Genomic DNA, 18,865 nt, shown 5'->3' with positions numbered 1-18,865 from the left:
CTACATAGAGGTAAATTTTGAGAGGGGATTTGGACCTACTCCCTTTAATTTCCCAGGAATTCATGGTTTTTCTTTATTATGGGGGTTGACAGTTTGAAAAAGGGATATGAAGATCCGGAAGGGCCAACACACACATGTTCAGGTGTGTTCTAGAAAGTTCGGGCACTCTGACATTGGAGGTGGAGGCTGGAAGCCTCTATGTCTCATCTTTTTTGGCCCAGGGCCATTTGTGAAGGCATCAAGGCCTCCCAGGTACCCCTCCAGGATTCTCTTGGTTCTAGAAATCCTCTTGCACTGGGCTGGGAAGGAAGGAGGTAACTCAAGAGACCCGGGACTCTACCAGAGGGAAGTAAGCCTGTGCTCCATAGCTCTGCTGTCCCAGACAAATTGCCAATTGCAGTATTCAGTGGTGGCAAGATGAGAGCTTTCAAGGGAGTCTCCCTGACGAACGGGCTTAGCCATGAACCAGTGTGAGCAAAGTTGCCTCAACTGTGACACGGGAACTAGGATTCCCTGCCTTCGAGTGAATCTGCTGAGGCTGAAATGTCAGCCATCCGGTACCTGCCTGCAACATTGTAGGTTAAATTAATCTCAAGTTCCCCCTCCAGGCCCAAAACCCAATCTGCCAACGGTTTATTCTCCTTTTCTAAACAAGAAGAGGCCATAGCTGCAAATGCTAGGAAAAGTTTTTTTTAAAAGTGTGTATCAACAGTGAGAAACCTCCTGCAGATTAACTTTTAAACATTTATTGGTCTTTTCATTGAGTTTGTGAAAGAACAGGAGTTTTCCAAAGAAAAGAAGTTTTCCAAAGAAAAGGAGCAAGATAATGGAACCAAGAGACAAAACTCTAAGTTATAAGATGTCCCAAACTGGCAACAGAAACTGATAAGAGCAGGTTAAGCAGAGCAACTTAATTTCCTCAGACATGTAGGTTAGGGCAGAAAGTTTTTGGTTGGACCAGTGACTGGGAAGTTTTCTGAGGAAGATATTAAGTCAGCCATTGTGTGAAAGGGAGGCTCTTGGACTTGGGCTTCTCAGTTTCTGGAAGAAACCAGGAGTAAGAACCTGACAGGCAGCTCCTGACAGCACCCATGCCCGTATCCCTGTCATCGCCACGTCACTTAGACTTGGTCTTCATGGCTTCCCTGTGCTCCTCTATCAGGGAAGTGACCCACCCCATGGTTTTCTGTTTTGCTTCTTCCCAGCTATATAAGGGCTTATACCCCAGATCTTGTTGCGCTTTCTTGTAGGAGAAGGTGAATACACTATTTGACAATGTCAGCAGGTGGCGAGTAAACGGGGGTCGATACTGGTGAATGGGACTCAGCAAGAAGCTCACCATCTCTAGCAGGAAGGCCAGCCAGTACATCAGAAAGAGAGGAGGGCCCTGCCTGGAATCAAGACAGATGCCACCTGCTTTGCTCATGGTGGAATTCAGATCATCATAGCTTTGGTGAGGTGTGTCATCTGAGATGTAGTAGAACTGTCCCCGGATGCTCACGGCCTTCTTGGGGTCCCTCAGAGCCCTGCAGGCCAGAATGTGTGCCCAGGCCACGTTGCCCACATAGACGGGGTTAGCTACAGAGAACTTTCCTGTGTTTTCCAGGACTCCATTGTTCCTGAGGGCCCTATTCACAATTCCAGAAAGTACAGGGCTTCCTTCCCCATAGATGTACATGGGCCTTAAGGAACAAGTCCACAGGTTGCCCCCATTTTTCAGAGTGCTCCCGTTAGCTGCCAGCACAGCCTTCTCAGCCAGCTTCTTGCTGTAGGGGTATGAAGCCGTCCATGTACTTTCATGATGCTCTTCCTCGTGGCCATTCTGGACGATCTCCTTGTAGGAGTTGGGTCCTGCTACTTCTACTGAGCTGGTATAGATGAAGAATGGCACACTAGCTTGGATGCAGGCATCCAACAGGAGCTGGGTACCTGCATATGGGGAATAAGTTGTCAGTATCAGGAAATAACCCTAAAACACCATGACCACAGATTTATATGTATCTCATTCTCCTCCTAGCAAAGAGGGTTTGCTACAGATCTAAGCGCAATTCTTTCTGTGCTGACTAATGCCATGCTATAGCCATAGGAAGAATACAAAAAGGGAGGCTGGGGACATAGCTCAGTTGGTTGAGTGCTTGCCTCACATGTACAACACCCTGGGTTCAATCCATGACACCTCACACACACAAAAGGGAAAAAATAAAAAGAATATAAAAAGGATAGGAGGCTAACATTTGGGTTCTAATAAGGATTTCTAGGCTTTGGGGTTTCATAGATTGTGTGTGAGTGTGTGTGTGTGTCCTTTGATTTTGGAAAAAGACATAGGGTTTCTACTCTATTGTTGAACATTAAAGAGTTATTTTCATGCGTATCATTTCATTAAAAATAAATCTTTTGAAATCTAAAAATTCAGGAATCCATACTCTCAAGGACAGTTGGAATTTCACATTACATTAACTCGTGCACAGTTGTTTATAGAAGACATGCACTGTTAGATGGAAATCAGAGTGCTGCCATGTTTCCCGTTTGTTGAAAGTCAATAAAAACTTTGTCACAAGAACATCGTTTGAGTCCCTAAGTAAATGGTTATCAAGTTGTGGGGAGGTGATAGAGACCCAGCCTCTGTTCCCAACTGTGTGTTTGTTCAAAGGCCACTCCCAGCTCTTGCTGTGACTCTGTTTGCCTAGTTATGAGCAGTAGGGGTAGTGATCATTCCCTTTACTTAGCTTTCTTCAGTCCCACACTGGACTTTACTATTGAGCCTGGTTGGAACTGAAGAGAAGCATGGGCTTTCTGTTGGGAAGACCTATAATGTTAGAGTTGTCTGGAATCCCTGTAGCAGTGTGGACCTGCAAGTCCTGGAGGAGAGGAAGAATGCCTTCTCTTGAAGAAGGAAGTGATGTCCTGAGCAAAGGATCATTTTCATTTGTTTACCTATATGTGCATTTATTTATTTTTATGTTTTCCCGTTTAAAACTTTTACAAAAATTTGATTTTCTGGAAAGGCAACCTCATTTATTTGAAAATTGTTAGTGTAGTATCTAGAAAATTTTGACTTGGTTTACTAGCAGAGGGGAAAGTCCATAATTATGATGTATTTTCTAAAGCTGTGACCATATTTTGGTAAACTGATGCATACAATCTTGCTGCTTTCACTTTGTATTCTGTTGTTAGAGTAAGCAAAGGCCTTAGAGATAGGGACTGAAAATGAATATCTAGTTACTCACAGTACCATCCTGCAATGTAGAAACTGGGAAAGGCTTCATTTTGGATAGTGCTGGAGATCAGAAAGCACCACTGGGTTGCTTTGAAAAAGAAGTCATTGAGTGAATTTGAGGTCAAGGGATGGGGGACAGATGGGCCATAGGCTTGAGGATACTAGTGCAGAGGAGACTGTCCTCCAGAGCTCAGATATTATATGACTTCCTTGAACTAATCTATCTCAATTTGGAGTAGATTGGAAGTGCAATTCAGGAAGAACCACCTAGCATTTAGTGGTGAGGGAGGAGTTACTTTGGGTACTTGTGTAGGAACTACAACATTAAGTATAGACCCAGTGGAAGCAGGAGAGTTAGGATTATGGGAATGGGATCCAATTATTGGTAATGAAATATCATAGGATGGCACATGCTTGACCATTCTGTCCTCTGTGGGCCAGCTATGCTAGTTCTCTGGAGAGGAATTCTTCCCTGAGGTGGGAATTTTTCTCATTGTCCCTCCCATAAAAGCTAATAGCATGAAGGAGGAGGCACCCGAAAGGTCTCCTCTGGCCCAGGGAGGCAGGAGGTGAATGGATCTCAAGAGCTTGAAATGAGATTCAAGGTGACTTTGAAATGAAGGAGCAGGAGGACAAGGTTCAAGGTGGATGGAGCCTCATTCTTTACTGCCACCCTCATCTTTCACCTGCCACATACCATCCCAGGTCACTCTACCTTTCAGATTGACGTTGATGATAGTCTGTCTGGAATGGATATTCCAGATATCAATAAGAGCAGCTGTGTGGATGACAACCAAGATGCCCTGGCAGGCTCTCCTCAGGCACTGGGCATCCAGAATGTCTCCTTCCACCAATGTCACCTTGGTCTTTGTCTGCAACTCTGTAGGAACACAAAGCAGATGATGAGAAAGCTTTCTGAATGAGCTTGGAAATTTCTTGATAAAGCAGTTACCTATGTCTTCCAGTACCATCGTGGATGACAGGGGGAGTGTTGGTGGGAGATACCTTCCAAGGAAAAAGCAAATGCACAGAAGAAAATGCACAGAAATCAAAATGGATGGCAGATTTACTCAGAAAGAAAAAAAGAACTATTTAATTCTATTCCAATTCAGAAATCAAAATCGGAGCATAGAGCTAATGATTGAAGGTGAAGCAGAAGCAGAGGGCAGCATACAAAGCTAACCTTGACCTCAGTATGTCAAAGGCACAGCTCTGGGGTTTAAGAGAGAGAGAGTGAGCAAGCAAGGTAAGCAACAGGTTAACAGGTGTGTCTCTGCTCCAGACCTGATGAGGAGTCCCAACAGTGGGAGCAGAGGAGGGAGACCCCCAAGGTGTGAGTATCAGGCCTCCCCCTGACAGGTCCTGTTTGTTACTGGGTCTGGGCTAAGCAGAAAAGAAGAGATCACATCAGCCCTAGTGTTTCATGCTTGTGTGACTAGGATTCTGGAGCCATTAATAGGGAAGTTAGGATGGGCTTCAATGACAGATTTAATGGAACATCTCGAATTGAATATGAGATATTATTAAAAGCAAAGATCAGTCCTGAAAATGCATCAGTCTCCAAGGCACTTCCACTGCAGCCACCACTGCTAAGAGCAATGGATACAACATCAATGTCTTCAGGCTTCTCTGAGATCCTCAGGAAGGATACTGCCAGCCAGGCTGTCAAAACTTTGCTGCTGGTGATCTGCTTCAATACCCTTCACTTGATTTTTTACACATAAATTTGCAGTTTGCTCACATTTTTATTTCTTAGTTATCCCATCAGATAGGAGTTCTGGTTGCAAGAACTGCTTATCCTTTTTAATCCTATGCAGACTTTTGTGTCTTCCAGGAAGGCCCTACAGTGAAGGAGGTCAGGACAGGGAATGGGAGAGGTGGGTTTGACCTGAGAGTGGCATTGCTCCTTCCTCTGAATCTCCTTTGCTGCTGCCTTCAGAGGAACTGCCACAGAGAAAGTGATGGGATAAGGTGGTGAAGCCCAGAGCTCTGAGGAGAACTGACCTCTGTCTGCCAGCACTGAGGCACCCTAAGATCTAGGAAAGGACATTTTGGGTGCTTTAAGGTGGTGCCATAGCTCCTGCCTTGTCCAAGACACTGAGGACTTGGCCCGTGTTTTATTTATATGGAATAAGTATTTGCTTTTCTGGTTGCATCAGATTGGAGGGAGGCCCAGAGGGAAATGATGGGACTAATCCATCTATAAGAGCTCAGATGTTGCAACCAGATCTCCTGAGATCAAACCCCGCAATGCCTTATTCTAGCTGTGGGGACTTGGGCAAGTTAATTAGCCTTTCTTTCCTCGTCTGTAAAATAAGGATAACACCATTATCTATCTTCTGGTGATCTCATGAAGAGATGATTAGTTAATACTGCCAACACTGTACCTGGCAGAGAAAAAAAAAAACTGTAAGGATTCTCCACTGGTACCCCTGACCTGTTTTCATGAGGAAGCTATTCCTCTAGGCTGAACATTGCCCTCTCCTGCTGTGATACATTAGATTGCAATTATTGCTGAAGCATCAGGCTTCTAGTAAGTATTGGTCACGTGTCAGTATTTGTTTGAGAACACAATGAAGCAGATAAGAGAGAAAGATGGAACTTTGGAAGCAGTCAGAGGAGCAGAAAATAGTACAGTGATCATTGTGGTTCCAGAGTTTTGTCCTGGGTCCTCTGTGTGCAGGACTGGTTCATTTGAGAACCTGTGCCTGTGGGTAGACACCCAGTGCCTCCAAATTGTATGTGGAGGAAGGCAACTCTTTGGAATACACAGGGGGCAATGAAAGACTCAGGACTCACTGTGCCAGGATTCAGTCCAGGGCCAAGTGATGGACTTTAGTCAAAGTTCAGGACTAGGACTTTAGACAAAGTTCTGCTTTCCAATAATGAAATAACCTCAGATCAATCTCCCATCCTATTAGGACTTCAATATCCTCACTCTCTGAAAGGGTGAATCCTCTTTCCTACCTTCCCCACAGGATTGTTTTGAGGATCTGGGTTTAAGCAGGTTGGAAATGTACCGGGGTAGCACTTTGGGCAAAGAATAATATGTTGCTACATCAAATATGCAGTCACCTTTTTGAGAGAATGAAGAGCAGAGAGGAGTGGTGAGTAAGAGGAATTCAGGTGAGGCAGGTCTGGTTTTGTCTTGCCTGTCATGTTTACTCTGGCTACGGCTACTCACTACTGTTCTCCCTGTCTCTGTTATCGTTCTCTGTTATCTGTCTCTCTTTAATGCACACACATGCATACTTAGTCAGCTTTACCTTCCCTTCCTTTTCATTCACCTCACAGAAGATACTAAGGCATTCTCTTAAAAAGCAGAACAAATGAAAGCAAAGCACGAAAACCCCAGTTAATCAAGGGGGCAGTATCCTATTTTAAGGTCTCCCTCAGAATGGCCCTTTTCAGATGCTACGCACCAATTTTGAAGTCCCAAACCTTCAGCACGTTAAAGAACTGTAGGCAGAGAGAATTGATGCGTCCTAGAGGCCCATTGGCTGCTTATGGCCATTTATCTAGTTCTGGTTCTTGCCAGAATCCAGTCTCCAGAGAGCTATGCAGCGTCCTTATGCAATACCACCTGGGACTACTCTGGATGTGCAGACATAGGTGGAGACTTATGGCTCCATATTTCCTTCATTTGCTGGACAAGAGACCTTCAACACACACTCGCCCCCACCCGACCCTGCACACACACATATACTCAGGATTCATAACGGAGCCACACATTCAAGCATCCTGCACACTTACTAGACAATTTCTCCTTGATTTCTGGTCTGAAAGCCTTGTCCAGGGCCCTGACCTCCTGCAGCTCCTTCTCCTGCACCAACAAGCTGATGATCCTCTGGCCCAGGAATCCTCCGGCTCCTGTCACCAGGCAGCTCCACCCAGTCATGGCCAATGCAGGAAGCAGGACACAGTAGGGGACGGGTGTACAACAGGGTGACCCTGAAGAGGCTAAAAAGAGAAGTCCAATGAGTACAGGGGTACAGAAGCACAATATATTTACTCCACTCTATTGTTGAAAGCTCCCATATCCTGCCCTCCCAATCCCCACCACTACCACTAGGATAGCAGAAAGAACATGAACAGTTCTAACGTATTAGATTGTTAAAGGACAGATGAAAGAGCCTTGGTCCTGGTCTCCTCCTTCTCCAGGGGCAGGACTGGAGCCTTTTATGTTGTGCTTTCCAAGATCAGCCAATCACCTGAACTCTGCTTCACTTTCATTGCTTGCTCTCCTCTCTGATGCCTCCTCCCCCAAGGCACGGCCTTGGTGTTACAATCCTTATTCCTTCCAAGATCAGGAAAAGAAAATAGCTTCAAGGCCACAGTGTGATGAAGAGTCTGTATTTTAGTCTTAGTCAGATACTTGTTCATATAAACTGTCTGTTATTCCCAATCTATGAACTTAAATTAGAAAAGGAGAAATTTCAAAGCAAAATGTATGATTTGGTCTTGTTCAATAAATACATCTGGAAGGAAAAATCCACATTAGCCCGTAGTCTGCTCTCTCACATAGTTTGAGATGTTGCTGCTGTCTTGCAAACTTTAGAAAATTTTAATGGTGCTAGCTTCAATCAGCAAGTCATAGGTGAGGTGACTTCCTTTCCCACCAAATATATTTTCAAAACTTCAATTTCCTTCTCCCAAAAGAGCTGTGATTTCCTAGGGGGAGAGCATCTTTAAAAGGAAGCCATGCAGCTATTTAAAATTTAAAATGGCTCACATCTCAAAGAGTGGGGGTTTGTAGTTGTTTGACACTGTGGATCTCAACGCAGATGTTTGCACTCACTCCACATTTTGGCTATAAAACCACTTGCAGAAAATTCCTGAACTGAAGATGCTGTGAATGCTTTTAAAGCCTATGCCCCAGAGGTGCCCAAACATCACTGCCAGAAGGTCCTCTAGATACTGTGTTTCCTCCATTTTTAAACATTTAGTTATAACTCGTAGACATTAAAATGCCCAGATTTTAGTTTTATTTTGTTAACCTTAGGCACTTGTAAGTACCCATGTAAGTACCACCCCCAAAAAATATATGAAACATTTCTATTACCCCAGAAAGTTCTTTCCTGACTCTTTTCAAAAGTGACTCCTTCCTCCAGGCTACTCCTGTAGATACCCTAAAGGCATCTACTTTTAGAATTTTATCCCCTTAGAATTCGTTTTATTTCCAGTTTGCTATTTTCTTCTTCTAAGATGTCAGTGTTCCTGGACAGATATTTAAAATAGACAATCCATCTGAAATTAAGTTTTGTGCAGAGAGGGCAGAATTGACTTGATTTTTTTTTCTATTTTTTTTGTCCATTGTTACATTTTATTGATTCCTTTTATTTTTATTATTTGCTTTCATTTATTCAATTTGGGCTTAATTTATTATTATTCTTTTTCAAAGTCTTATGGTAAAAGCTAAGGTAAATGATATTAATTGATTTTATCCATTTTGTCTCTTCAACTGTAAACATTTCATTTCTCTCTGTAACAATTTAATTAAACCCACCCTGTGTTAACTGCATCCAAAATTTTGAAGTATTGGGATTTGTTTTAATCATCATTTAGATACAGATATATTCCAATTTCCTTCATATTTTTTTTCTTTATCCAAGTGACATTCAGAAATATGTCACCCATTTGCTAAAAGTGAGGATTTTTTTCTATATAGCTTATTATCATTGATTTTTAATTTAATAAACTTTGTAGCCAGAGTGTATTCTTTGTATGATTCTGCAATATTTATTGAGACTTGCCTACGGCCTTTCTATATACATGTTTTATATTGTGAACAAGATATATGTACTTTCAATGAATGTTTTCTGCAATTGTTGGGAGTAATGGTCCATAAGTGAATGGACTTGACCCTTCACTTCAACTCCCCCTTCCTCTGTATCACACATGTTCTCCTCTTCTCACTTGGGACCTCACTGTCAATGCTTCAGATACACTTTCCTAGGAGAGTTGACTCTATTCCCTGTGTAGCAATTTGTTTTCTGAAGTTTTAAGCACTAGCTAAAGGCCTCTGTTCTTGCTGAGGCTCAGAGCAGGGACTCTCTGAGCCACCCAGTTGCATTTTCTGCCTTTGTATGTTGTAGTGGACACTGAAGTGTTCTTTAGAGATCTCCTATCTCCTTCAGCTCTTGGGAGTGTTGGAGGCTGGTTGCTTTCATCTAGAATCGCTCTGGGAATTGACTCCAACCAAACAGCATTTAGACTCTGAGAGGAATCAATAAATATGAACCCTAATGAAATTGTGAAAGACAAGGCCAAAAGGATCACAGTATTACCTTTCTTTTATTTTGTTTAATTAGTTCTTCTTAGTTACACATGTCATAATTTTCCTTTCTTTTACTTTTAAACATCTTTTTTTAAAAAGTATCATTTATATGCCATAACACCTGTTTTAAGGGTACAATCTATTATTTTTGGTAAAATGTGGACTTGTGTAACCACCCTCATAATGTTTTTAGGGGACAATTGCTTCATCCTCTAAAAGATCTCTTATACCCCCTAGCTACTCCTCCCTTATACTCACCCTCCAGCTCTAGCCAACCCCTAACTGACTCTAAAGATTTGTTTTTTCTGGACATCAGATGAATGGACTCATATAATATGTAGTCTTTTATACCTGGCTTTTTTATTTAGCATACAGTGTTTTGGGGATTCACTTATATTGTAGCCTGTATTTAGCCTGTATTGGTATTTTGTTCCCTTTATGTGCTGAACAGTATCAATTATATGGGTACACCACATTTGTTTTCTCATTCTCTAGTTGATGACTATGTTGAGTGTTTCTACGTTTTGAACTGTTCTGGAGAAAGTTGCTGTGAATATTTACACAGATGTGTTGGTATAATCGTATGTCTTTATTTCTCTTGGCATAAAAATTACTGGGTCACATAGTAAGTTGATCTTTAACTTTTTAAAGGAACTGCCAAACCAGTTTTCTTAAGTCTATTAATGTATTATGTTTATTGATTTCCATATGTTGAGCTGACCTTGCATCCCTGGAATGAGCCCCACTTGATCATGGTGCGCTATTTTTGTAAATATTATTTTATATGCAGTTTTCCAGAATGTTATTGAGAATTTTTGCATCTATGTTCATCATGGATATTGGTCTAAAATTTTCTTTCCTTGTTGTGTCTCTGCCTGATTTTGGTATCAGGATGATACCAGCCTGATAGAATGAGTTTAGAAAGGATCCCTCCTTTTCTATTTCATGGAATAATTTGAGTTGTATTGGTATTAATTCTTCTTTGTCAGTCTTGTAGAATTCAGCTGTGAATCCATCTGGTCCCGGGCTTTTCTTGGTTGGTAGGCTTCTGATGGCATCTTCTATTTCCTTGCTTGAAATTGATTTGTTTAAAATTTTTATGTCCTCCTGACTCAGTTTGGGTGGATCATATGCCTCTAGAAATTTGTCAGTGTCTTTGAGGTTTTCTATTTTACTGGAGTATAAATTTTCAAAATAGCTTCAAATTGTCTTCTGTATTTCAATAGTGTCTGTCATGATATTTCCTTTTTCATCATAAATTTTAGTAATTTGAGTTCTTTCTCCTCCTTTTCCTAAGGGTAGCTAAGGATTTGTCAATTTTATTTATCTTTTTAAAGAACCAGCTTTTTCTTTTGTCAATTTTTTGAATTGTTTCTTTTGTTTTTATTTCATTGATTTCCACCCAGATTTTAATTATTTCCTGTCTTCTACTACTTTTGGTGTTTGTTTGTTCTTCTTTTTATAGGGCTTTGAGATGTAGTGTCAGGCTATTTATTTGTTGACTTTTTATTCTTTTAATGAATGAGCTTAATGCAATGAACCTTCCTTTTAGCACTGCCTTCATAGTGTCTCAGAGATTTTTATGAGCTGTATCAGAGGTTCCATTTACCTCTAAGAATTTTTTATCTCCTACTTGATTCTTCTATTACCCATGAATCATTCAAAAGCATATTATTTAATCTATCTATGCTAAACCCAAGGCCAACATCATTCTAACTGAAGAAAAATCGAGAACATTTTTAAAAACTGGAAGAAGACAGCAATGCCCTCTTTCACCAGTTATATTCAACAGTCCTTGAAACTCTAGCCAGAGCAATTAGACAGACAAAAGAAATTAAAGGGATATGGACAGGAGATATGGACAGGAAAAGATGAAGTCAAAGTATCATTATTTGTTGATAACATGATTCTATACTTAGAGGATCCAAAAAACTCCACCAGAAAACTTCTAGAATCAATAAATGAATTCATCAGAGTAGCAGGATATAAAATAAACACCCATAGATTAAATGCATTCCTATGCATCAGTTATGAATCCTCTGAAAAAGAAATTAGAAAAATTTACCCCATCACAATAGCCTTAAAAAAATACTTGGGAATCAATTTAACAAAAGAGGCAAAAGATCTCTATGATAAAAACTACAGAACACTGAAAAAAGAAATAGAAGGAGAGCTTAAAAGATGGAAAGATCTCACATGCTCTTGAATAGGCAGAATTAATATTGTCAAAATGGGCATACTACTCAAAGCTCAGATTCAATTCTATTCCAATGAAAATCCCAACATCATTTCTTACAGAAATAGAAAAAGCAATCATGAGATTCATTTGGAAAAATAAGAGACCTAGAATAATCAAAGAAATCCTTAGCAAGAAGAGTGAAGTAGGAGGCATCAAAATACCAGAACTTAAACTATACTATGATACGAAGCTACAGTAACAAAAATGGCATGGTGTTGGCACCAAAATAGACTTGTAGACCAATAGTAGAGAGTAGAAGATACAGAGACAAACCCACATAAATATAGTTATCTCATACTAGTTAAAGGCGCCAAAATCATATATTTGAGAAAAGATAGCCTCTTCAATAAATGGTGCTGGAAAAACTTGAAATCCACATAAAGCAAAATGAAACTAAACCCCTATCTCTCACCATGTACAAAACTCAACTCAATGTGGATCAAGGACCTAGGAATTATTCCAGAGATCCTCTGCCTAATAGAGGAAAAAGTAGGCCCAAATCTTAACCATGTCTGAGTAGACCCCAACTTCCTTAACAAGACTTCTAAAGTGCAAAAAAATAAAATCAAGATTCAATTAATGGGTTGGATTCAAACTAAAAAGCTTCTTCTCAGCAAAAGAAACAATCAATGAAGTGAAAAGAGAGCTTACATCTTGGGAGCAAATTTTTTTGCCACACACACATCAGATAGAGCATTAATCTCCAGGATATATAAAGAACTCAAAGAACTTAACACCAAAAATAAACCAAAAAACAACCAGTCAATAAATGGACTAAGGAACATATATATATATAAATGTTCAACATCTCTAGTAATTAGAGAAATGCAAATCAAAGCTGCTCTAAAGATTTCATCTCATGCCGGTCAGAATAGCAGTTATCAAGAATACAAATACAATAAATGATGGTGAGGATGTGGGGGGAAAGGAACATTTATGCATTGCTGGTGGGACTGCAAATTGTTTCAACCAATCTGGAAAGCAGTATGGCGATTCCTTAAAAAACTTTGAATGCAACCATAATTTGACCTAGCTATCCTACTCCTTTGTCTATACCCAAGGGACTTAAAACAGCATACTACAGTGACACAGCCACTACAATGTTTATAGCTGCACAATCCATAATAGCTAAACTGTGGAACCAACCTAGGTGCCCTTCGATAGATGAATGAATAAAGAAATCAAATCGTGGTATATATACACAAGAGAATATTCCTCAGCATTATAAGAGAATAAAATTATGGCATTTGAAGGTAAATGGGTGGAATTGGAGAATATCATGCAAAGTGAAGTAAGCCAATACTAAAAAACCAAAGGTTGAATGTTCTTTTGTTAGACCAGGACGCAAGAAAAGACCACTGACTCCAATTAAAATCAAATTAAAGCAAGCTTATTATTTCGACCGGCCGGACTGCCTTTTCCTCCCAAAACGGTGGGAATAAGACAGCAGCCCCACCTTTCCTACAGCCCAGTTTTATAGCCCAGAAAGTTACACAAAAAGGGGGGTTACAGATAACAGAACTCTGACAAGCATCACACTAATAGTAGTTTACATTTTTTTGCTGGCCCCAACATCAGAATTTATGAGGACCATTAGAGCCTCAGAGAGGGTCGTTGTCTGGCCAGGGAAGGCCAATATTTATGAGGTGTCACTAAAGTTTCAGAGAGGGCTGCTATCTGGTCAGAGAGCCAGGCATGGGTGAGTTCAAGGCATGGGCAGGCATTCCAAGCAGGTTCAGAATTTGCAGTAATTTATAGTAAAGCCGAAATTAGCTTTTCATAGCTTTGTGGCAAGATGGCTCCCAATTTAATAAAAGATCAGGTTGGGTTTATCATTTCCCCCTTTTCTTATGTGTCCCTTTCAAATCTTTGATAGGGTAGGGGAAGAGCACTGAGGGAATTTTAATCCCTCAGGTAACAGTCTAAATTTTTAGAACTCACCCCAAACCGGTCTCCCTGATTTTACCTGACTTAATTAATTACTTATATTGATAATCTATTTATTTTTGGCTCCATTGTTGTAAGAAGACAGGCGTCACTCATTTTGGCTTCTTCTGAGCTGAGAGAGGGTGACGTGAGGGGGCACGGCATGAGGGACATGAGTTGCCTTTTAGAAGTCAGTTCGGTTTGAAGTCTGGTTGGGGAAGAACAGGTTGTAAAGTCATCTGGGGATGGGTGCTTCTATGAGAGAAACAAAAACCATGAGTTCTGAGTAAATGTTGCAGCAGCTGGAACATGTCACTGTATAGAAGTTCCCTCACCAGGCTTTAACATTTCCAGTTATCAGGCCTGTAAATTTAACATTTAACTTTTAGTGTTACAGATGTCCTTCCCCATAAGATACAGTTTAATAATTTAATGTCATCTGATCTTGTAAAATTTTTTTACTAGTATGAGCTCTGTGTCTAATAGAGAAACCTTTAATTCTGTTACTCAGGGCTGGATAATCATACTAGCAAACACAAAGCCTACCTGTGTAGGTTAGGAATAACTGTAGGCCTTAAACTAAAAACTTCTGTCTCTGGCAGCTCCTCTTGATAGTCTCTTTTTATAGTTATCAGGCATTTCTGTCTGAGAATCCTTCTTTGTAGCCTCCAGTCTTACTTATTTTGGGAGGCTAACATAAAGTGTATACCTTAAATAATAATAATAATAATTATTATTATTATTATCATCATTATTATTAATTAAAATGCCCAGGAATGACTGTATTTTGGTTTTAACTGTCTTTGCTAAGTGTTTAAGATGAAGAAGTCAAACTGACTTTTGTTTCTATCTATTGTTAACAGTCAGCTGAGCTTTTATGGGAGTCATTCCTGGGGAAACTTCTCAGTTCTGCTAGTGCCATTTGCGCTAGGATGGGTCTAGGTCTTGCTTGACCATGTGGCTTCCCTCGGAAGCACCAGGGATGTCTCTCTTCTCTGATGACTCTCCTCTTCATAGCAAATGCACTGATTGGCTTTCTGTTCTCCAGTGGTCTCATTAGTCTCCCTGATCAGGGGGTTATGTCGCCCAGAGTTGCAAAGCTCTTTAGAGAAGTCCCCTATTCCCTGGATTCAGACTGACTCAGAGGGCAAGAGCTGAATATTGGTTTTTCTGGCCCTTTTAATTTAACTTTAATTTTAAAACTTAATCTTAAACATCCAGCAAATAAATTTTAACAGCCTTATATTAAGAGTACTAGGCTTTAATGTCTATAATTTTATAATTATTTATCTTTTTATTAATTGGGATCTGTATTATTCTATCTGTCTTGTAGGTGATGGCTTATTATCTCTAACCCATGTTGTGTTCTTTTTTTTTCTTTTCTTTTTTTTTTAGAGAGAGTGACAGAGAAGAGAGAGAGAAAGAGAATTTTTTTTTTAATATTTATTTTTTAGTTCTCAGCGGACACAACATCTTTGTTGGTATGTGGTGCTGAGAATCGAACCCGGGCCGCACGCATGCCAGGCGAGCGCGCTACCACTTGAGCCACATCCCCAGCCCACCCATGTTGTGTTCTTAAAGCAACACTTCTGTAAAATACTAACAGGGAATCTTTAGATCACTTATAAGGAAATTACAAAATAAAATTAACAAGAGTAAAAACACTTAGTTCCTGTAACAGCTACCCTGAATTTTTGGCTGAGTTATACATTATATCCCCTGTTTGAGATCCTAGTAATCTTGACAGAAAAAAACAACAAAAAAAAAACAAATTTTTGAACATAACTTTAAATGAACTAAAATCTGGCCTACTGTTTTCATAGTCATTCTCACATGTAGTAAGATGGGACACAGAGCCTCATCTCAGGTAAGGCAGGGCTCTTTATAAATCTTAAGTGTTTTAGTTCTAAAGCTGATCTTTGTATTTTTAAATATCATTTTACAAAGTTTACATAAATTGTTTGAGGTCACATGAACATTAGCTAACACCATATGATATCACATTTAAAACATGAATTAAAAAAAGGCTGAAAGTTTTTAACCTTGACATAGATTAGGCTCTCATTAACTTAAAAATACATTTAAATTGTTTCCCAATGTAAGAAGTAACAAAACTTTACATATCTTATTGATAACAGGTAAATAAATCCCCAATATATTTTTTACCATACAACTTCCGAACACCAGCTTGATATAATGCTCTTTCAAAGTTTCTACCTTACAGACTTGTATACCTGGAAGATATGAGCACATTAATAGCATCACAATTACATTGATGTTTCTACATTAACCAAGTTTAGCTTTTAAAGAAATGGCAGTACAGTGCTCTAAAATAACAGTTCTTATTTAACCAGTTGTTTAATTTTTATGGTTGCTTACTCTAGAAAAAAGTAAAACTTAATAAACACAATGTTATGGGTAAACTTATGTTTTAAGAAATTTTTGTCTCTTTAACACATGACTGATTTTTACAATCTTATACAGACTTTAGTACAAACTTATACAGACCTTAGTAAATCAATCAGATATCTAACAAAAGTACTCATGAATGAGTAATCCCATATCAAATTTACTTTACTTATTTATCAAAATATTAGACAAATGTATTGAACAGTGTAAACCATTTTTTGTTGAAGGAAAAGTCCTAGAACCAAGGCATATTAGATATTTTATAGACATTAATATTTTATGAGGTTTTTTTGAACGCCTAGAAAAACTTATAAGTTAAATTTAAAGACATTTATTTTTATCTGTTTATCCAATTTAAATTGAACCATTTAAATCACATGAATAAAAGATCTTTGGATCCATTTTTTTAATTTCTTTTTATGAGCGCTCCTTATATATGTTAATTTGTATATCATATATATGATATACTACGGACATATGTATATATAGACATACAACACATAACAAAAGTGTGCACACATAACAATAGTAAAGGCCTTAGTAACTTTTCGCAGGTGAAATCTCCATTGCAATGTTTCAAAAACTCCACAGTTGGTCAAAGATAGGACTGATCAGAAAAACATTAACCTAGGTCTGTAGGGTCAAAATCATGAGCTCAAAAAAATACAGAATCTAAGGAAAAAAAGAGTCCTAGTAAAAATGACTGGCCAGTAATTAGTAAATACCATACAATTTACTTTTTTTTCCCTTAGGTCTCAGATCAGTCTCCTACTGAGCTTGCAGGCTTCTTTCATTCGCATTTTAATATAAGTCCTGGCTGAGGTCTGGAAGGAGCAGGGAAAAACTGCTCTTCTGAGCAGACCCCTCAGGCCTAAGGCATTTTAACTATAAGTCATAATTTTCAGGTTCGAATGTTGAAAATTATGATACAAGTTTAAGATACAATTCACAAAATTTTATATATTTACAACTTGTTTTGTCAACAGATACCATACTATGATTTACTATCTTTGTCCAAATTAATACAGTGGTACACACAGTAACATTTTCCCAGGCTACCCAATTCAAAATTGGTGAAAAAAAGACTGAATGATTGGGAAGTTACTTGCCAACTTGGAAGTAGAGTTCTTTAGTTTTCCATCCTAAGTATTTAAGTTCTCTGGCATGAATTATCTGAAATCATAAACTAAACAATTACCTAAACCCAACTTTTAACTGCAGCATGGTGCAATGCATCAAAAACCCATTCAGATACCAGATTGTTACAATAAAACATCATCTTTTAGACACACATTTAGCCAAGATCATTCCCAAGAAACAATTTATAATATCAACACACTATTGCACATGTCTTAAAGGGTCAGAAACAAAGACACAGGACAGACAGAGAGGAGCTCCAGACTATGGCTGACAGACAGAAACCTTTAAAACAGAGCAGATAAGAGAAAAATCTCCTACACCAGTGGCACCATAGATGTCCCCACAAGGGAACCAGATGTTTTCACAGAAATATAAAATCAAGGGTCTCCATGGCGACTTTACTGCATTAAGTGTCTCCTTTTTCTTTTTCTCTTTTCAAGAAGGTAGAGGTGGCATAATCCTTATAGTGCAGGGAAAGAAGGAGGGAATCCCCGAAGCAACAGGGCTTCGGCAGCTGCTGGGAGTCCCTCAGTCCCTCCTTTTACTTACAGGATTCCACCCCAAGCACATTCCATCTCCTATCATTTCAGTAGTCAGTTCTCAAAAAGTTCTGGGGGTGGGGGGGGTATCAAAATTTGTAACTGAAAGTTCGGTTCCTGACCTCAGAGCCAATTAATGCCAATTTAATAATGAGGACAGGGTTTTGAGAAAAAGAAAAAGGGAGTTTTATTGTTTTGCTAACAAAGGAGAAACACCTGAGACTCTGCCCAAAGGTTGTGACTCTCTTGATCTGGAGATACTCAGTTCTTAGGTCCCCAGCAGGCATTGCCCTCTGCACTGGAGGTGCTTCAAGCAGCCAGCTAGGGGCTTCTCTTCTCCTGCTTAACAAAGGGGGGTACAGTTCATCACAGTTCCTTAAAACACAGTCCAAAGGGGTGTCAGGCTGACTTGCTTTATTACCCATTTTCACATCCAATATCCTTAAGTTTTTACCACTGAAATCACACAACAAAACGCACAAAAACAAACAAACAAAAAACATATAGAACACAGAACAAAAACAAGAAAACAGAAACCCGGCGCCGAAACAGAAAAACAGAGGAGCAATGCAACGTCTTGCCAAAGCTCTGGGGTAGGAGCGTGTGCGTGCCCGTCGGCACCTCTCTACCCTTCCAGAGGAATTCCCTACAGAACAGAACAGAAGACAGAACGATTTCTCGTACTGTCCGGACAGGAGTATATGTGAGGCTCGACAGGCCACCTCTCTGTCATCAGAAGAGATCTCCCTTAACCGGATACCAGATGTTATAAAGGTGCCACTTACCTATGGAGGCCTCCTCCACCAGGTGCTTGCTAATAGTTTTAGTGAGGCAGTTCACTGCAGGGTTCCGGGGACTGAGGGCTCACCCCGAGGCCTTGGAACGTCTCAAGTTGCGCACCCCCTAGAGTGGCTCTCCAGCCCGGAGCCCTGGAGCGAAGGCCGGCTTCAGAATTTCCAGCAGTCTGCTCTTGTGGTCTGGTCGGGCAGGGTCATCTCGCTGGGGAACTCCAAAATGTTAGACCAGGACGCAAGAAAAGACCACTGACTCCAATTAAAATCAAATTAAAGCAAGCTTATTATTTCGACCGGCCGGACTGCCTTTTCCTCCCAAAACGG

At 39.8% G+C, this 18,865-nt stretch overlaps 1 protein-coding gene across 5 annotated transcripts; it reads right to left on the bottom strand.

Annotated features, from left to right (window-relative positions):
- Window positions 1-730: 730 nt before the first annotated feature.
- Window positions 731-18,865, bottom strand: LOC101959454 (3 beta-hydroxysteroid dehydrogenase/Delta 5-->4-isomerase-like). Of its 5 annotated transcripts, none has more exons than XM_078027096.1 (5): window positions 18,533-18,865; window positions 6,971-7,177; window positions 3,933-4,097; window positions 3,228-3,305; window positions 731-1,929 (listed from the first exon to the last, which is right to left on the bottom strand). In XM_078027096.1, the coding sequence occupies exons 2-5, from the start codon at window positions 7,113-7,115 to the stop codon at window positions 1,118-1,120; spliced, it is 1,200 nt and encodes a 399-aa protein (XP_077883222.1). In that variant the 5' UTR covers window positions 7,116-7,177; window positions 18,533-18,865; the 3' UTR covers window positions 731-1,117. The 5 variants fall into 5 exon arrangements, with proteins under 5 accessions (XP_077883222.1, XP_077883223.1, XP_077883221.1 ...); XM_078027097.1 differs by lacking the exon at window positions 18,533-18,865 and adding an exon at window positions 15,826-15,847; XM_078027095.1 differs by lacking the exon at window positions 18,533-18,865 and adding an exon at window positions 7,320-7,479.

This window comes from Ictidomys tridecemlineatus, chromosome 11 (genome assembly GCF_052094955.1).
Source record: "Ictidomys tridecemlineatus isolate mIctTri1 chromosome 11, mIctTri1.hap1, whole genome shotgun sequence".
Classification (NCBI taxonomy): domain Eukaryota; kingdom Metazoa; phylum Chordata; class Mammalia; order Rodentia; family Sciuridae; genus Ictidomys; species Ictidomys tridecemlineatus.
This window is presented reverse-complemented; position numbering and strand designations above follow the sequence as displayed.

Coding starts and splice junctions, on each gene's coding strand:
- LOC101959454 (XM_078027093.1), bottom strand. CDS start 7,450: ATGAAAGTGAAGCAGAGTTCAG. Junction 7,178..7,428: donor GAAAGTGAAGCAGAGTTCAG/GTGATTGGCTGA, acceptor TTCTCTTTTTAG/CCTCTTCAGGGTCACCCTGT. Junction 1,930..3,227: donor CTACATTGCAGGATGGTACT/GTGAGTAACTAG, acceptor CCCCATATGCAG/GTACCCAGCTCCTGTTGGAT.